Raw genomic sequence first — 20959 nt, 5'->3', positions numbered from 1 at the left:
ACTTCACGTTGGAGTTGAACAGCCTGATCTTGGTAGCCAAGGAAATTTCTTTGAAGTTTCAGATGTTCTTGAGCTGTATGAGAGCTGCTCTCACCTTTCCGATTCTTGCCTTGACGTCTGCGTCTGTGCCACCCTGCTGGTTGATAATGCTGCCCAGGTACGTGAAGGAATCCGTCTCTTCTAGGGGACTTCTCTGTAGTGTGATTGAGTATCTTGGTCTTGTCTTTGTGGATGTTGAGGCCAACCTGTGCTGATGTGGCTGCCAGTACGTCGGTTTTGTCCTACATTTGCTGCTGACTATGGGACAAAATCACTAGGTCATCGGCAAAGTCCAGGTCCTCAAGTTGATTCCAAAATGTCCATTGGATCCCATTTCTCCTCCCATTGGTGGACGTCATCATGATCCAGTCGATGGCGAGAAGGAAGAGAAACGGCGACAGCAAGCAGCATTGCCTCAGGCCAGTCCGCACTAGGAAGCTGTCTTTGTGCTGTCCTGCGTAAATGACTCTGCAGGACATTCCGTTATAAGTGTTCTTGATCAGGATCACCAGCTTGGTTGGGATGCCATAGTGGCAAAGAAGTTTCCAGCGTGCCTTCTCATAATCGACAAAGTTGATGTAGAGCGAATAATTCCACTCCAACGATTGCACGACTATGATGCGAAGAGTAGCTTTTCGGTCCGTACACGAACAGTTCTGCCAGAAGCCCGCGTGCTCATCTCGTAACTGTGGGTCGACGGCCTCGTTCATCTTCTCCAAGAGGACCCGGTTGAAGGATTTCCCTGGTACTGACAAAAAGTGTTATTCCTCTGTAGTTGAAACAGTTGCAGAGGTCGCCTTTCTTTGGGATCTTGATGAGGTGTCCCTCCTTTCAGTCAGTCGGTATTTCTTCTTCCTCCCAGATCTTCTCAAAGATGGGGTATAGCATTTCCACTGAAGCATCTAGGTCTGCTCTGAGGGCTTCTGCTGGGATGTCATCAGGTCCAGCTGCCTTGCCGTTCTTCAGCTGGGTGAAGGCTTTCCTGATCTCGTCTCTGGTGGGATGGTCACAGCTTATGGGGAGATCTGAGTTGGCTGGGTCGATTTCTGGGGGAATTAGTGGTGCTGACCTGTTCAACAGTTCTTCAAACTGTTCTGCCCATCTATCCATTTGGTGTTCTGTACTTGCTATGGTATTTACCCGCTTGTCCTTTACGGGTCTCTCTGTTTTGCTGTACTTGACGGACAGCTTCTTGGTGATGTCGTACAGCTTATTCATGTTTCCACTTCCGGCCGCTTCTTCTGCCTCTCCTGCCAGTCCTTCAACCTAGTTTCTTTTGTCTATCTTGGGGATTCTTTTCACTTCTCTGTGGGCGTCAGTGTACTCTTTTTGTACCTTTACTTTTTTAGTTCTTGTCCTACTGCTATTTACTGCTGCTTTCTTCTGTTTCCGCTCCTGGACTTTGTTCAATGTTTTGGCTGAAATCCATTCTTTCTGCTGGTGCTTCATGGGGCCTAGTACTTCTTCGCATGTTGATTTTACTCCCTCCTTAACTTTCTGCAAACTGTTAATCGCATCGTCTTCCTCATCTTCAAGAAGCTCTTATAGCACACGATACTTGCTGTTAACCGTTAATCTGTATTCTTCTTTAGTTTTTGCATCTTTCAAGAGGCTGGTGTTATACTTTGTTTTCTTCTCTTTTGTGCCCATCCAGTTCTTCTTCAGCTTAAGTTTCAGCCTTGCGACAACTAAGTGGTGGTCTGTGCCACATCTGCTCCCCTCTTCACCCTCACGTCTTGCAGGGATCTTCTGAACTTCTTGGCTATGCAGATGTGGTCAATCTGATTTTCTGTCACATTGTCTGGTGCTATACGTGTGTCTTGTGGATTCTCTTGTGGGGAAAGATGGTACCCCCGATGACCAGGTTGTTCAGTGCACAAAGGTCTACGAATCTCTCTCCGTTTTCGTTCATCTTGCCCAGGCTGTGGGTCCCCATGGCTTGTTCATATCCTGTGTTGTCTGACCCAACTTTGGCATTGAAGTTGTTTTCGCATATCGTGTTGGGGATGTTGATGTCTTTGTCTGGAAAGGTCTCTATTATGCTCTGTAGTCTGTTGTAAAACTGGTCCTTATCTTTTTCTTTGCTGTCATTTGTTGGAGCGTAGCACTGTACGACGTTCATCTCTATTTTCTCCTTCTTGGTCCTAAACGTTGCCGTGAGGATTCTGGGCCCATGTGTTTCCTATCCTATCAGTGCATTATATGCTTGCTTCGACAGCATGAGCCCCACCCCCTGTGTATGAGGCGCGTTATCTTCGTCGTGACCTGAATACAGTAGCATCTCTCCTGTCACCAGTCTTCTTTGTCCAGATTGAATCCATCTTGTCTCGCTAATACCCAGTAAGGATAGGTTGTAGTTCCTCATCTCTGCTGCTACCTGTGCTGTTTTTCCTGCCTCGTCCATTGTCCTTACTTTCCATGTTGCAATGTTAATTCTCCTGTTTGATAGAAGGGTGTCTGCTTTATGCTATTTGTCTTCATACGTTACTAAATTTGTTTTCGCATGTCGTGTTGGGGACTGTTCGCACGGTGTAATGATATTCTGGTTGTTCATAGTATTGACCAGTCATGCTGTTAATTTTTTCCAAGTCTTTTGCGAGGTATTCAATGACTCCTTTGGCGTCGTACTTGTCTGCCTAATTTCTTCCGCCCAGTCCTAAAATATGACATACTTATGTTATACTTCGCATTTTGTCTTAAAGGCAAAGTAGTTCTTCCATTGTTGGCGCATTTCGCACATTATCTAACACCGACGAATCCTTCGTTCTTATTCCAGACGACATATTACTGCCCGTGTAACCAGGAACACCGGTCCCCGTTGCTGCTAGTGTTGTCTCATCAAACTCTGCTGATTCCATCCGTAACTTTCGTTTCGTCTTAAAGTTAGCTGGTGCACACGGCGTATACATTTGCAAAGAGGACATGCAGTTTCTTGTAATCCTAACTTAGAGGCAATCCGTTTAATTACCACGTGCATGACTCTTGAGAAACTTCGAGTGACTTACTCATACTGAATTATAATACACCGTTTTGCGTCTTATGATATTGGTGACCGCCTATGTACCCTCAATTTCGTACTTCCTTGGGAACGTAAGGCATTGCAACTCAACGTCTTAGATAAACGGCTCGTAATTAGGATTTAGACATGCCACTCTACTGGAGGAAATATGATGAAGACGTGATAAACTTTAAAGGTTTGTGATTGAGTCGCTCTTGGTGTTGCACCCAATATACAGCTAAAAGTTTACTCGTACGCATTCGTGCTGACGCACCACATTTAAAAAATGTATATGCCATAACTAGAAAAATGTTCAGGACCGTATCTATTTCTGCCTTCTTCAGGACTTTATCTGGTCTTTTATTCTTCTTCCAAACTCAGACGACTTCGATTCGTAATTGTAGGAAATTCGATTTACCTGATAAATTTATATTAAAGGTCACATGTCCAAAATTACAGTGCCAATATATAATGAAGAATATCGGCCATTAAAATACTTACTATATGAATAATAACTCAAACATAAACAGTATGAAATGTCTACCAATCGATAACGATATTTGTTTCTTTTCTTTAAAATGCAATATCAGTCGTGTTCTCTTTAAAAAAATATCCTCTCTTTGATTTTTCCTTCAATTAGTTTGAGTTGTTTTGTTTTCTCTTAGTTCATTTGTGGTCAGCTTCTTTCATTTCGCTTCTTTGAACTTTTCACCTTTCTGCATAAATTATGTCGCTTCTGAACATTTTTGGAAAACGTCACCACGGATGACTTTAGTGGTACATCTTCATTTTGAATTTATCGAAGCATTATCAGATTAAAATATGTAAATGTGTTTTCTATGTACTAAATTTTAAATAAAGATTTGCATGCTTGTGCGGGATACATGCACAATAATAAATACCGAAAATTCACTTTCTGCCTCATGATGCACTGCTTGTACCTATTATCTGCTAGCTTATGCAGGGTTTTTGTTTATTCAGCAAGGGCCGTTACCCTTCGGCCTTATGATGTGCACACAGTCGCAATTCTTTTACAGTGCTGTTAGCCTCTGTAGTGGAGTATTCGTGTTCAAAAATGTGATCTTTATCCGTTTCGGTGTATACAATACAAATGCACTCAGCAGAGCTTATCTGCTAGCCTATTCAGTGGATTTATCTTGTGCAACAAACAAAACGTACCTTTATTTTATGAGGTACGCAGTGCAGCTAACTGTCCTCCAAACTTTTCACAGATTAATCTACGTGGTGAAAAGATGCTTTTAACCTTTCGATGTATACTGAGCAATTGATTTCAGTGTTGTTTATCGACTCATGCAAGACCTGAGTTTTCTTGTTCAGCGAAAACCATGTTCTTTAATCTTTTGACAGCTGTCTCGATTTTCCATTGCTGACCGTGTTTATAGCTAATAATTATTGTAGCTGTCTCGATTTTCCATTGCTGACCGTGTTTATAGCTAATAATTATTGTTTGCCTTTTGCTTTTGAAGTACTTTCATATTTCTCCACTATTTCTCTACTTTTAACCTTTTGATGTGTACCGAGCAACTGAGTTCAATGTTGTTTATCTACTAGTGTATTCAGCTGAGTTTTCTTCTTTAGCAAAATCGTTGCCTTTTAACCTTTTGATGTATACAGCTGTATCGCTTTTCTATTATTGGTTGCATTTTGTTTTGCAAGTACTTTGATATTTCTCCACAATTGTAAGTATGATAAGAAAGAAGACGCTGTATTAGGGTCATAAAAACTGTTAATTATTTTGCTCTATGTACAAGCTCTAATAAGTCATCGCCAAAGACTAGGTACACCTTCAGTGTACCATTCTATAAAACTCTCAACAAATACCATCTTATTTTGTCGACAAGTATATAATAAATTACTTAACTTTTGCTTTACTTACAAAATTATGAATGTATATTCCTCAAAAATCGTTTGTAACTTGGCTGTATATTAGTGATAAGAAAGTGTGTAGACTGACACGTCATTAAAGGCACAGATTGAGAATTCGTATATAATGTGAAATATCATGTAGCATTGACCTGAAAATATCAGGAATCTGCAGGTTGAGTTTAATTTCTAGTAAAGAAAATTAACTAAGGTCTTATAACTTCAAAAAACTTTTGATTTTTTAAAAAGTGCTATCCTCGTTTTACAAGACTGTGATGGTGAAAAAAAGTATTACTCACTACCACTGTTTATTGGATGCTTTATCTTTAGTAATCGAATCACTTCACGAATGACAGGCCTAATTAATTACCTCTTTTGAACTCTTGGATTTATAATATTGTCATTATATTAGTTTCGTAACGTATTGAAAACAGATAGCATACAAAGGTCTGTCTGACTGGATCAGACTCAGTGCTGAGCTTTTAAATATGTGAAAAAGTTGTAGTAAAAATGTGTCGCCTGCAGGATTCGAACCCACGCCCTGAGAAATCAAGTTTCATGGCCAAATACAGTATATAAAACACGACTTTGTTCTTATAACATGGATAAGATGAAGAAATGGCCGATAAATATTTTTAAAAAAAATTCATTTGATTATTTTTTTTACTCTCTACCTTCAGCCGGACTTATGAAATAATGTGTGCAGGTTTTAAGTCACACAAACCAATTTGCAACTTTTTAAATTTTCTTTTCAGGTAGCGTTCCCAGATGTTTCGCCATTGACTAATAACTTCTATGGTGGACTTCGCTTCTGCACCGCGGTAACGGCAGCATACGGCACGGAATGTGCTCTGACCTGCAACTGTCCCAGCGCCGATCTGTGTGCGGAAATCGTATTCTTCTTCTGGAATGATGGGGACACCATCAACCCGTCTAAAATCTGTGAAATTAGTGCTGTCAATTTGGTGTGAAACGATACGCCTTTGCCACATATCTTCGATATGATTCACGATACACGGCTTACGATACGATACAGTATAGATACGCATAACAAATTGATATCACTGGACAACAAATTTTTACAAAAGTCATGTTACTGAAATAAAATTAGTCAATTCTTATCAATTTTTATGTGCTGAACACGAATATGACAGTCAAATTGCAAAATTGGCTCTAGTTTTTTTGTAATCTGCAAGAAATTAATGTTTACATAACGAAATGCATTCCAATAGTAAAAGGTCAACTGTAATAGCCTACCTATAAAAAATCAAGTCATTGACTACATCTTAGATTTCTTCACCTGTCTCTTGTACAGCTGTTCGGGAGCATCTCTGAGGAGTGTCCAGCAGTAGTCAGCCAGCATTGTAGTGGACCATTTTCCCTGGTATCTTTGTTCCATTGTTGCGATATCTTGATGAAAACGTTCGCCGTGTTCATCACTAACAATACCACAGTTGCTAGGAAAGAAATCCAAATGGGAATGAAGGAAGTGAATCTTTAGAGACATATTGCAGCCAAGTTTCTTATACTTCATCAACATGTCTTCTACTAGTTCCTTATAGTTTTCTGCCCTAACATTTCCGAGGAAGTTTGTAGAAACTAGGCGAAAAGCATTCCATGCTTGTTTCGCGTCACCTTCCAGCAAGTTGTTGAACCGGTCATCTTTGAAAAGCTCTCGAATCTGAGGACCCACAAAAACTCCCTCTTTAATCTTTGCTTCGCTGAGTCGAGGGAATTTTTCATGCAGGTATCGGAATGCTGGCAAAGTCCGGTCAATGGCTTTCACGAAGTTCTTCATCAAACCTAGTTTGATGTGAAGGGGTGGTAGCAAGATTTTCTGAGCCTCAACCAGAGCTGGGTGTTGGATATTCTTCTCTCCAATGGCTACATTCTGCCTGTGAGTCCATTCCTTCCTCATGTAGTGCATTTCCCTTGCTCGGCTATCCCACTCGCATAAGAAACACATGTATTTTGTATATCCTTGCTGCAGTCCCATTAAAAGGGCAACTACCTTCAAATCACCACAGAGGTGCCAGCTGTACTTGTTATACTCAATGGAATTCAGTAGCTGCCTTAAGTTATCGTATGTCTCTTTCATGTGGACAGCATACGCTACTGGAATAGATGGAAGAATGTTTCCATTGTGCAAAAGCACAGCCTTGAGACTCAGTTTCGAAGAGTCCACAAATAGTCTCCATTCTTGTGGGTCATGAGTGATTTTTAAAGCATTCATGAGGCCCTCAATATCGGAACAGAATATCAGATTACTTTCCTTTCTGAAGAAAGGCTCCAATTGCTGGTGGCGCTTTCGATATGCAGTAATTGTGACATCTTCTTCTAGAAGATTCCATTGTTGGAGTCTTGATCCTAGCAATTCTGCCTTGTTCTTTGATAAGTCCAAATCACGAATCAGGTCATTTAGTTCTTCCTGTGTTATTCTGTGTGGGGTTGATGATGCACCACAGTGAAAATCTGGATCACTGCATGCTGATGGACCAGGAGAAGAACAGGTCGACTCACCTTTGTCTTCGTCAGATGAATCAAGAGAATATTCTGCTGGAGGTTCTGGAATAGGAAGTCCCTCACCATGTGGAACTGGTCTCAATGCAGACGGAATGTTTGGGTAGACTATTCTCGACTTCTTTCGCTTCGTTATTCCGCCGGAAAGAGGAGGAACCAAGCAGAAGTAACAGTCATTTAGGTGGTTGCTTGGCTCTCTCCACACCATTGGGACTGCAAACGGCATTGATGACCTTTTGCAATTCAACCACTGTGAAAGCTGTGTTGTACATGTAGCACAGCATATATGCGGAGCCCAAGGCTTGTCTTGGTCACCAACCTTGCATCCGAAGTAAAGATGATATGCCTTCTTCACTTGAGAATTGATACTTTTCTTCTGGTTGGCAAATGTCACTTCCCCACAAATATAGCAAACATTGTCCGCGGTATTAACACACTTTCGAGGCATTACTGTTCTTTATTGTACGTAAATGGATAAAATAATAAGTTTTATGTAACAGTAGCTTGAACTGTCTCGCACAACGTCTAAAATATTTTAAATGCTGAACCTATCTGATTGGGCTTTATATAGTACACTGCTTACGTCAGCTTCAGCAGCCGCCTGGCATTAGTATAATAGGCCTACACATGTTATAGTACACTGCTGACGTCAACTTACTTCAGCAGCCGCATGGCATTAGTATTGCATTGCATCAGAAAATGATGCAATCAACTGTGGATGATGTGAGCATGATGGTATTATGCAATGTTACATCATTATTCCGGATGTTGCTGCAGTCCTACTGGAGAAATTTACACAGTGAAACATAGAAAATGAGGTATATGAATATCTTCAAAACGAGAGCCAATACAAATTTTTCACGGTTATATTCGTGTTCGGCACACCAAAATACTACAGATTAGGGCCTTTTCAAGTCAGTAATGATTTCACTGTTGACCAGTGTATTCTTTTCACCTTTAGAAGGTCTCTCGGTAGTAGAGTAGTGCCGCTTTATGTGCTGGCATTTTGGTTGCATTTCTAGTATGCAAGATACAGCTAGACACATGCTTATCTGTTCATATGCATTCTCATCCTTGAGACGATTTATGTAAACACTCCCAAATAGACAACCTGTGTCAGTGGTTTTTATTCAACACTTTACACCATTTCATGTTCTTCCTTTTGATTAGCTGCAGAACTGATCTTGGCCATGATGCCCTTTGTTTTGCAATGCAGGAATGTTCTTTTTTAAGAGAGTTTAGTACCAATTTCATCTCTTTAATTAAATTTGGAAGGCATTAGGGTGCTATCTTCAAAACAAAAGAAATTGTGTAATTTCCTCTTGTAAGACAATTCGTATCTACAACAAGTCCGAGTATGCAGGTGGAAATGACTAACAACCAAATGCTTCGCATAAGTACTTCCTGCGCATGCAAAACAACTGATGCGGACTCAGACACTCATTTCTGTGTGTGAAAAGGAAAACGTTACAACGCCCACCTCACTTCTCTACAAATTAGCAAGATGACTATAATTTGCGCGGTTTGGAATCTGCTCCCTGACCGATTCAGTGCTAATTGTTAACCCGTCAGCACGTTCAGTCGCTGATTTGACGTTTATCAGTGTAAAAGAACCCATTCCAAATGTGTTCTCATTTTATGATTTAAGTACCTTACCGATTATTTAATAGCCAGCTTTGTTCAAAGTTTCTCTGTTGTTTTGTATCTGTTTCAGTTGAGTTTGGATGTCCATACTTTTGGTATATCACGCAGTGAATAGATTGTTGGTTATTGTTTTACTCTGGACAGGAATAAACAATAACCACCGATCAGAACTAAACGTAGTATGTTTCTCACTGCGTGACACTCATAGTGTAGATGTAGCTTTCCATAAAAGTAATTAAGATGTGAAGGAACAGCGAAACTTTGGTTAAAGTGTGTGTTATATGGTCAGTAAGGCATTAAAATCATACAAATCTGGAATGTCTTTACGTTGTTATGTTATAAGCAGCTGATCATTCGGACAGAGTAAAATAACCAGCATGGAATTAGAGCAGGGGAGATGGCATATATCAAACCATGTCAGTCACCATAAGCATGCTAATTTGTAGAAGACGAGTGGATGTTGTTAGTATTTGTTACTTTGTTACTGACATTAATAAATGCATAAATACGACTGTCTCAGATGAATTTTAGTGTAAAGAATAAGAAAGCAAACGACTTATAATTATTCACGACTGATGAAAATAAATTAACTTTTATAGAGAAATACTTTCTCTATAAAAGTTAATTTATTTTCATCAGTCGTGAATAATTACTCGTCTTGTATCGATTGTCTATCGCTTGAATCGTTATGAATATCGATGTGGAAAAATATCGATAGATCGCTATATATAGATTAATCGTTTCACCCCTACTATCAATATTGAAAGAGTGTAGTCGAGATTGATTTTAATTCAAAAAAAAAAAAAAGACGCAACAATAATTCCTGCGCTTAATAAGCTTTTACTTTGTTGACATATATATATATATATATATATATATATATATATATATATATATATATATATATATATATATATATTCAAGGTTTCATATAATGTACAAATCAACTCTATAAAGCACATATAATTTGTTGTCTTCTCACAGGAATAAATTATATCTCGGTTACAGTAGTTATTGCATACTTTTAGCAGACTTTGTTGAATTATATAGTAAAGAATTACCTGCTATGATTTAATATTTCATCATTACCTCATAATTTTAGAAATGCACAAATTAGCGATGAGAGTTGAATATTAATTTCTTCGATAAACGTCGAAAAGAAGTATTTTAAGGTATAATTTTGTATTAGATGTTATTTTCTTCTGTGTCACTATGCTACGTCGTCTTTTCTGAATTTTTCATTTTATGCTGAAATACGGGTACAGAGTGAATCATGAGAGTGATCAAGAAAAAGAAAAACGGAAACTAAGGCTTTTTGACTGGACCAATGTGCCAGCAATACGCGTTATCATAAGTTTGCACTTGCATCTTCCATATTTCTCTGACAATTTTTGTGTAGCGGACAACGTGGCCCGCTTTGTCTAAACATCTCACATTTGTTTCCCCAAACTGACCTTTGAGAATATCTGTGGTATTGCTGGGTTTTTCAAGTGTGTGTTTTTCACTGGGCACTAGGCTGGCATTAAGGATTGATAGTCATAAGAGACTGAATTTTCCTGTACTTGATAGAAGTCTGAATTTTGAAGCAGGAATGTGGCATTGAAGGCTTTCCAATTTCTATTAGTTTGGTAAGAAATAATGTACCATTAATGCAATTCATTATAATGGAAATATTCCAGTACACTGCAAATAAAATTGACCTCCTCTGGGTCGAAGTTCAGAAAAATGCGAATTTCAGCTACGAGCACACTCATGTTGTAGGTGATCCTTATTTATCTATAGTAGGCGTGTGTTATCGAGTTTTCAGTGCAGAACTTCTCTTTCTTAATATTTCTTCACGTTACTACTTTATTTCAGTACATGAAGCTCAACTGTGGTAAGAACATGCATGTCATTCCGCATTCTTATAAAAATGATTTTTGATGTGTTTTCAGCAATATTAAATTTTAAGACTTGTATTGTTTTTATTGTATATGTTTTCAAAATAGTTACCGTAAATTATAGATTCAATAGCAAGAAATTGTGCTAAATATTGTTTCTAAAGCACGAGTCTGGAGATGTATTGAACTATTGTATGGCGCAATTTGTAACTACAGAGCATCGGGGGAAGGGAGGGGCTCTCCCTGATCCCCACCGGGTCACAGGTTTCTTATCTCAGTTATGACACGTAAAGACTCTTGACTGTTCCGTAATATTTAACAACACAACTTGCAGAAACTACATTAATTTTTGCCATTTTAGATTTTTAGTTTCAGTGTTTTATTTTGTCATAACTGTATAGTTAAAACGGACAGTCATAAATGTTTTACGACGATTATATTGTTCTATTTTGAGACTCCAAGTTACCACATCACCCAGAGAAAGAGAGAGAGAATAACAAAGTGACACGATTAATCGGCAATTCTGCTCCTTATATTTTATTGAATCTAATTAATAATAATTTAAACAAATCGGTGTCATAGAAGGAAGCTTAATACGATAAGTGTAATCAATCAATCTATTACAATCGATAATAATGGCTTAATCTATGACAACAATAATGGCTTGACCCATTGCAGTCGATAATAATGGCTTAACCTATTACAATCGATAATAATAGCTTTGTTTATTTACAATCGATGATAATGGCTTAATCTATTACAATCGAAAATAATGGCTTAATTTCTTTCACATTAACTTATGTAAGCAGAGTTTAAATTTGAAAGACCTGTTTACACATTCCAAAGTCACTAAGTTGTTAAATTTAATGAAATCTCTATTGCGTCGGCTTTTTTCTCAGTCCATTCGTTTTTATATCCATCTCGTAAAGAATCCTCAAGTAGGTCCTATGGACATTTTGTCATATATATCACAAGGTTGGTTAATATCGATCAAATGGACCTATTACTGTTTTCAAGACTCTCAAGGATTGGAGAACGAGACGCTGCCAACGCTATGTTACGTTTAATTGAATCTCTAAAGTGTCGATTTTTTATTCTTGCATCGGTCCATTTGTTCTCTCCATTTACAGTCCACTGTATAATCACCAGGCAGATCCTAAAAGATATTTCCAACATTCCAAAAGACTGATTTATCTTGATCAGTAATATCCATTACTGTTTATTTTTCCATGTCAGCATGGAAAAAACCAAACTGTGAATACCGGAAAGGACTGCAAAATGACTTCTCCAGCTTTAGAAACCTTGTGCAATTTGTTTACCTGAATGCATCAACCACTGCGCCTGAAACAATGATGTCAATGCTAATGTTGGAATACAACAAGGTTGGAGTGATCCATTGTCTTTCAGAGAGAGTAAGGAATAACAGAAAACTCAAACTATTATGGTTCTTCTAGCATCCCAAATGTGCAATTTCTAATACTTTCAATAACTAATACGATATATATATATATATATATATATATATATATATATATATATATATATATATATATATAGAGAGAGAGAGAGAGAGAGAGAGAGAGAGAGAGAGAGAGAGAGAGAGAGAAACACACGGGAACAGCTCTCCGCCTTTTCCTGCGTCAAATTTAAGAATTAACACTAATATTTCAAACTACTACGTGTAGCGTAATAAATTTGGCACTGATGTTTAGCTGAGAGATTTGACTTTTTCTGCCATTAGAAAATTTGAATCCATCTTTAGGGAAGGGACAACCCTTTATGCAAAGCTACTACTCGATATAGCCATGATCACACCCACTTAATATGCAAGAGCAACCGTTTGAATGAAAATACTGCCCTCTCGGTATTCCATTCCGTTCCAGAATAACGGATGTAAGCCAAATACACGTTTCCCGTAACTGCGTGTTTATTAGGAAGTTGCCATTTGGTAACATGTTTTAAAAAAATGGCCTAAATATCTGGAAGAACCCACTCCCAAAGCTTTCGCTAGAATAGGATTTGTGTATGTGTGATGGAAAGAGACAATGTACAGTATTTTCGATATGGCTTGAAACTCTACGAATGGGGGTTCTTATGTTACTGTTTAGGCTCGAATAAACAGTAATAAAAGAAAGAGTGAAAACAACAAGCTTTAACAAATAATTTATTTCCCTGGAAAAATTAAAAAATGAGAACGTACGGATTTAAGAATCAAATCCACAAAAAAAATCAGAGAATAATCAACGAATTCAATTTTGGAAGTCCTTATTCTAGTGAATTTAAATTCGAGTCCCGACGAAGAATCCTATTATGGAAGGCAATGACGTATAATGTAGCTATTATTAAGATGTTGTGTCTACAGTTCTGTTGTTATTCACAAACAATAATCCGGTGTTTGAATTTCCCAATAAAATTTATGAAATGTCTTTGTCCAAGAATTCTGTATAAGCACTCATATATTTCCAGGAAAAATAGTTAAACTTTTGAATCCAAATAATTCGAATAAACATTAAAATGTAATTTCCAAACGGATCACAAACAAACGAACACCTTGACATCAAGTGTTTTAAGCCCAGACTGACGAAATATCTCTATAAACAAAGGTTATATAGTAACTTGAAAAGCAAAACAGATTCCCAAATGAGGGTCAGCTTTCCAGAATCTTCGAGGAGTAATTACGCCTAAAGCACATAGTCCCAGTATGACCATGACACAAACCAATCATTTTACTCTAAGAACAAGGTAAAAATAAAAATTTGTTTACTTGTCTTGGTGATTTCTAAAATCAAAGTCGGGAACCAGGTCGCCTTTAGGTGTTTACATGTGAACAGTCAAGGTCAAGCTATTTTCTGAAAAAAAAATCGAGTGTCTACTAAACAAAACTACATTAGTTTGACATGTAATGAAATTTAATATAAATATATTCTAACACTTACAAACAATTAAATTAAATCAAATGTAAATTAATTCAAATATACACAACAGGGTAAAAGATTCATCCTACCAAGATCATGCCCAGTTGTCTCTGCTGTCACTACCTTCGCTTGGTTGGTCAAGAAATTGTCAGGAATTCTCGCACGAAGAGACCAAGGTCGGTAAAACGTCAGTTTACTAGAAAGTAATTTCGTTCAAAGTGCTGCGAATGGTGATAAATGTCTGCGTGAAGATAACATTTGTGGTATCAAGTTACCAAGACTTTTGCGTCACTGATTTACATCAACTGACTTCACAATTTAATGAATTACTGGACTGTAACGGTCTGAATATGAAACGCAGCTCGTATTTGAGACATCTTGTATGACTGTTTACACTGCCTCTAATCACAGCAGCAAGAAGAATCCTGATGGGTTGTTCTGTGAAAAAATAAAGACAAGGAAAAAAAATAAGCAACGCAAACACAAAGAGGGTGAACACAAAGAAGACGAACACCACAACCCTCACCCCAAGAAAGATAGGCATTGTCGTTAAAACGTGTACATACCCACGAAAATGTTGTCCTTCAATCACTATATCATTATTGTACCGTCACCTCCTTCATTGATGATGTATTTAAGCCTGATTTTGGAAAGGAGTCTAACGAAATGTTGAAGACACCCCCTGAATTAGCACCCATCTTTAAATATACGCCTACTCCTCCTCCTTCGTTTGATACCGCAGCTGCAAGTAAAGTGACACACCCCAAGAAATAGCACAACAAGAACTAACATGTTACTGGCATTAGCGGGTCTCTTCAGTAAAGCACTCACTCTATTTAGTACTTTGAAAGAGCATATTTATGTTGGGTCCAGTGGCCAAACCAATGTTCGTTTGAGATTCCGACAGAAAATGAATTCTTGTCTCTGTATGCAAAAGATATTTGAGTCCAGAGCATCATTATCGTCGAAGACACATTCAAAATTATGGTAGAAATCCCAAACGTCCTCGTTTAACCAAACAATGGCGTCTGTTGTAGGTGTTAAACAAAGCTAATGCACCAATGTGAAAGCAGACCCCTTCCCTAAAAGTTCCAAAATACATAACCTAATCTGTTGGTTCGACTATATGGTCCTAAAATAAGTAACGCAAAGACAGAGAAATGAACAAGTTTTGCAAAATTCAACAAATAATTTACTTGCATTGTATTCAAAGTGAAAATTTAAAACGAACTTACCGGATTGTGAATTAAATGCCAGATAATCCTAAATGTTCTATCACAAGCAATAAAAACTATAGGATATTTCGAAGGAATTCAAAGTCTTAACTGTGACGATGGATTAGCTGATGTACCATTATTCTTTCTGTATCCCAGTGATATGCTTCAGAATGTCTTTGAATGAATTCACAATAATCTCAAAGTAGTGTGTTACTCCAAAAATGTCAGTGAGAACTTTTTAATTGCAATGAATAATTTAAATACATGATTCGTCTGAACACAAAAGTAAATGATTCCTGCTAATATTAAAATAAAAATGAAGACATTGTTGTCAAAAAGGTTATGTTCTATACATCCTCACTTGACATGTCACAATAGCTTTTCTGAAACAAGACAAAAATCAGGTACACACTATAACTCCATCCTCAATAATGGACAAAGGTCAAGTGTACAACACAAATTAAATATGCACAACACTTTTCTCATAAGAAAAAGAAATATTTACACAATAAAGTTTTGTTTTACGTACTATTCAAATATACAATGGATATTATAACAATTAAATTTACATAGGAAGATGTCTTATGAATGACAAAATATAGATAAAATAAAACAATATCGTACTTCTAAATACGCGAAAGTGCATCTGCAATCAAATTATGTTTTCCCTTGATGTGACTAATGTCAACGTTAAATCCATGCAACATGAAAACCCCAGCGTAACATTCTCTGGTTTTTTAAAACCCTTTTGTCATGAAAATAAGCGGGTTGTGATCACTAGTTGCAATAATCGGAGAAGGAACTACTAATATACACTTCAACGTGTTGCAAAACCGATATCAGGTTTAACTTAACCGTGTCCCACAATATGGCTTAAAAATGTAACACAACATGGCAGTACCCACGTTTGCTTACTCAATTCTCAGATTTGCATCAGTGAGTCGTTCAAAGAATTTCCGAACGGTTTCCAATGATCTTTCCAGATGTCGTTGTAGATGATGACGTCATCGATGTAAACGTCACAGGTATCTAGACCACATGTTATCATGCTCATTAAACGCTGGAATATTGATGTAGAAGTTTTCATAATAAATGGTATCACTATATATTGATAAAGTCCAGCAGGAGTTGCAAAGACCGTAATTTCTTTTGCTCTTTCCGTGAGTGGAATTTGCCAGAATCCTTTCAAAAAGTCAGACTTCGTGACACATTTTGCATTTGCAATGATGTCAGTGCATTGGCATTAGAAATAAATCCGTTTTGGTGACAGCACTGACTTCTTAATAGTCAGGACACATGCAGAAAGTATTATCTGGTTTAGTGTCAAGAACACAAGGTGTACTCCAGTTACTTTTATTTGGTTCAATGGAATCATTTTCCAGCAAATATTGAATGTTTTAAACATTCTTTTTTGAGAGGATTCATCCTGTCTGTAATGATGCTGTTTCACAGATGTCGAATCTACAATTTCAGCGTCATGGTAGATTTTATTTATTCATGTTGGAGCATATTCAAACAATTGCTCATCTTTACATAATAATCTGTGTCCTTCACTCTTTCTGTGCATGTATAAGTGACAGTGTCAGGTCCAGATTATTCAATATGTCTGAACTCCGAAGACTGGTTACACCACATTCCGTTTGCATTCCATCGTTGAAATACTCACTATGTGGGACACGTATAACTAAATTGACTAACATGGCTATCTCTAGCAAGATATAATTTTAACAAGAGCATGAACTCTATCACCAGACTGAAAACTCCTTTCCTATGTATTTTTGTCTTACCTTAATTTCATGTCATCTTTGACTGAGTAGATTGCAAATTAGTTCTTGCAACTTCACAAGACTTTGAGAACTTATATGTGAAATTATAAACATAGTCAAGAAGATTAATTTCTGATTCTTCATTTGAGAGAAGTTTCTCTTTACAGCAAAAGAAGTTTCATTGGCTAGACTAAGATTTCCTGTCTATACGTTTTAGGAACATCAATTTGATAGCTCACTAACTACTCGTCACAAGCATGTACTTCACATGGTTTCCATTTTCTCATAAGGACCCCATTTATAACAAAATAATAAATAGGTACTTCTGCGGCTTCCGTTTTATTGATTGCCTTCTGACAAACAAAAGATCTCAGGATCTTGTTCCCTGTTCGATAATGAAATATTGCCGTTTGCCACCCTTATTAGAATAAAGAGAATGAGTTATAAAAAGTAGATCACTGTGATCAATACCTTTTCATTGATCCATATCAGGAGCAAAAGTGACCTCATCTAAAGCCTGACCAATAAATGTATCAGTTAAAGGAGTAATTTCCTGATCAACAACATTCCTAAGAGCTTTCTTTGCCATAACTCTATGACTACACGTGCTGAGTATGAGTCAGGGATCTCATTTTCAATAGGATCAATTTTCTGATCCAAACCAGACTTGTCAGTTACAAGTGGATTAACCACAACCTTGTATCCAGCTAGGCCATTGCCTAGTTATAAATGAATACCCTCTGTTGGTAAGGGAGTCACTATTCCAATTGTCGCAGGTTCTGAGACTAAGTCTGATGACAAATTTACACAATGGAGAGGAACATTAACACACATGCACTCTACTCCATGAATAAGAACACTTTCGTTAGAAGAAGACTTCTGAGAAAAAGTCAAAATACATGCTAATCAAAGACTCTGAGAAGCTCGTATGTCCCTTATAATTTCAATAGTGATATCATTGATAGAATCACTACTAAGTGATATAGAACCTCATGGCATGAATGGTCGATAATTCTCCATAATAAAATCAGAATGGGGTTTGTTTGACCAAGCAGATGTATTGCTTTCAATACATGACAGTGACATTGACCTCTTAGGAATAAAAGCATTGAATATCTCTGTCCTGAATCTGTTGGTTATTTTTCAATCTGTAGCAATCAGAAATAACGTCCCTTTTCTTCTTGTGATAGATGCACATAGGAAGAGATCATGATTCCTGATCATTCTTATCAGAAACTTTAATACTAAAAGCTGTGCCGTATTAAGATTTAGAATGTTCGTATGAGACTGATATGTTTTTGTTTTTACTAATAAACTTCTGAGTAGAAGGCTTACTGACAAACGAAACTTTGTGAATCAAGGAATACTCTTCAGCTGTGCGAGAAGCATTTCCTAACGTTTGGGCCTTATGCTCATCAAGGGAGGTCATAACGTCACTGTGGACACAATTATTAAACTCTTCAAGTAATTTGAGTTGTCTGAGGTTATCGTAGTCTTGACCATCATTCTTGGCTGACCATTTACCTATCAAATAATTGTTCTTTATCTCTTGCGAATGGACATGGGTCTCTCCACTTAGAATTTCTTGTCGATATGAACTCGGAGCTACAATTTAGTTAGTTCACTGACCACTCACTCCTCAGATGGTCCACCTTTTTCATAAGGACCCCATTTTTAACAAAATAACAAAATGGAGCTTGTGTGGTTTCCGTTTCAATAATAGCCCTCTGAAACAAACGGGAGATCTCAGGATAATGTTCCTATTAAAAAATGGGCAATTATTTTTTGTCACCCTGCCTGGAATAGAGAGAATGAGTAGTAAACAGAGAATCATTGATAAATATATCTTGAAAGCCTGACCAATAAATATGTCAACTAAAGGAATAATTTCCTGATCAATTTCGTGCTCAATAAATCTTGCTGCCATAGATCTGGTAACTGAGTATAAATAATGGATTTTAATCTGAACAGGATCAGCTTCTGATCCAATCAAAGTTTATTTCCAGTTCAGTTAGGTCTTTGCTTGGTAATAAATGAATACCTTCGATGGATAAGGAATACGCTATTCCAACAGTCAAGGGTACTGTGACTAAGTCTGATGACAAATTAATATAATCTAGAGAAACAGTAACAAGACCGCACTTTGCTCCATAAGAACAGAAAAATACTGAGAAACCTCTGTGTCCCTTAACATTTTAGTAGTGATAAGCTTGGTATACCACCAATATATGATATGGAACCTTTCGGCTTGAATAGTTCATAATTCTCCATAATAAAATCAGAGTAGTGTTGGTTTCCTTTCAATACATTTCCGTGACATTCACCTCTTAGAAATAAGAACACTTGGAATAACTCTGGTTTTATCATGTTGCTTATTTTTCCACCTGTAGCAATCAGAAGTAATGACCCATTTCTTCTTACATTAAGTGCATGTATGGATAGATACGAATTTCTGATAAATCTTACCAGAAGTTTGATTTCGAAAAGTTGTGCCAGATTGAGATTTAGAAGTACTCTTATGAGACTTGATGAAATGTTTCCAAAAAGCTGCTGAGAGTAATACTTATTGACAATTTAACTTTGTGAGTCAAGGAATACTCATCAGCTGCAAGACTGTTATTTTCCAACGTTTCCACCTTTTGCTCATCAAGCCAGGTCTTGACATCACTACAGACGTAATTCCTAAATTCTTCAATGAATATAAGCTGTCTGAGGCTATCTTAATCTTTAACAATAGTCTTGGCTGATCACCACATATCCAATACTTTTTCTGTATGAATCTCCTGTGCAAAATTCGACAAGGGTTTGTCAAGTTTCTATTCTGCAATTCCGAAACCTTTGTCGATATACCTCACTTACCAACTGATAACCCTTCATGACACATTCCTTAATGAAGTCATAATCAACACTTTATTGTGCCGACAGTGTAGTGTTGACTTCACGAGTTTTGCCAATATGTACACTTTGTTGTGCCGACAGTTTAGTATTGACTTCACGAGTTTGGCCAATATGTACACTTTGTTGTGCCGACATTGTAGTGTTGACTTCACGAGTTTTGCAAATATGTACACTTTGTAATAATAAAATTCAATTCTTTCTTGGCCATTACATGTTTGCAGCAATTTTCTCAATGTGAGGAAAATTTTGATCTACTAATTTTCTATAATATTGGTATTAAACTAACATTTCTGGTAAAATCTAAACCTGAACTTGTGTAGAAAGGTGTATGTGTGTAAGCTCTGACTTCCAGATCTAATTCTTATAATTTGAACTGCATCTCCCTCTCTCTCTCTCTCTCGGCATCTTCCTTTCCCTCTCTTTTTCTTCTATTTGAATTTATATATTATCTTTTCTCTCTCTTTGCATTTGCAATCCCATCTATTCTTTCTAAAGCGGAATTTTTGATAATTCCAATTCCATCTGGCTTTTTTTTTATTATAAAAAAACTGTAATTCCTATCAAAATCAGAGACAGACTTAAAAATCAAACAAAAATAAAAATTTCTCCAAAATTTCCTTTCCAAGATATTTTTTTATTCCTTGCTTTGTTAAAGATGCCTTTACCTCCGAAATATCATAACGTCTGGAAAGCTCACTGAATAATAATATATTGAAGCATTTTTTTTCAATGCATTTTACTTTGGGCGCCATGCGGCCACCTGTATCTACTCAATTACATCTCTGAATTTCTGGGCGAGTTTATGCTTTCTTCAGATAAATAGTTTCATTTGTACAGAACCCGTATTACTTTGTGTTTGCCTATGCTGTTAGGTGGGTGTACATTGGCATTGTTTGGTATTCAATATTGTTGCTAAGGTGGTTACAAACTCAGCATATATATAGATTTTAACTCATCCGACACTAGTAGTTCAATGACAAGGTATTAACTGCGATGTTTTAACTTGCCAGATTTTGTTTTCGTCCTGAATCCAAATAGACAGACACAGTACCTTCCATTGCATATAAATGTTACTTTGTGACTCTCATTAAGACATAGATACTGACTTCAGAAAAATCCAACATTTCCCCAAAAAGGGGAACCTCCTGCAGGAGCGTATGCAGAAATCTCGTTTTGAGGGAACGTAAATAAGTATACG

General features: G+C 37.1%; 1 protein-coding gene across 1 annotated transcript in view; it reads left to right on the top strand.

Annotated features, from left to right (window-relative positions):
* LOC149797891 (uncharacterized) overlaps positions 1 to 5977 on the top strand; it is an 89318-nt gene extending 83341 nt beyond the window's left edge. The window contains exon 11 of the mRNA XM_089960493.1: positions 5677 to 5977. Coding sequence (XP_089816619.1) covers positions 5677 to 5892 — 216 coding nt within the window. The 3' untranslated portion in view covers positions 5893 to 5977. The remainder of the gene's footprint in view (positions 1 to 5676) is intronic.
* The last annotated feature ends 14982 nt before the right edge of the window (positions 5978 to 20959 follow it).

Source organism: Sinohyriopsis cumingii, chromosome 6 (genome assembly GCF_028554795.1).
Source record: "Sinohyriopsis cumingii isolate HCF-2022 chromosome 6, ASM2855479v2, whole genome shotgun sequence".
NCBI classification, from domain to species: domain Eukaryota; kingdom Metazoa; phylum Mollusca; class Bivalvia; order Unionida; family Unionidae; genus Sinohyriopsis; species Sinohyriopsis cumingii.
This window is presented reverse-complemented; position numbering and strand designations above follow the sequence as displayed.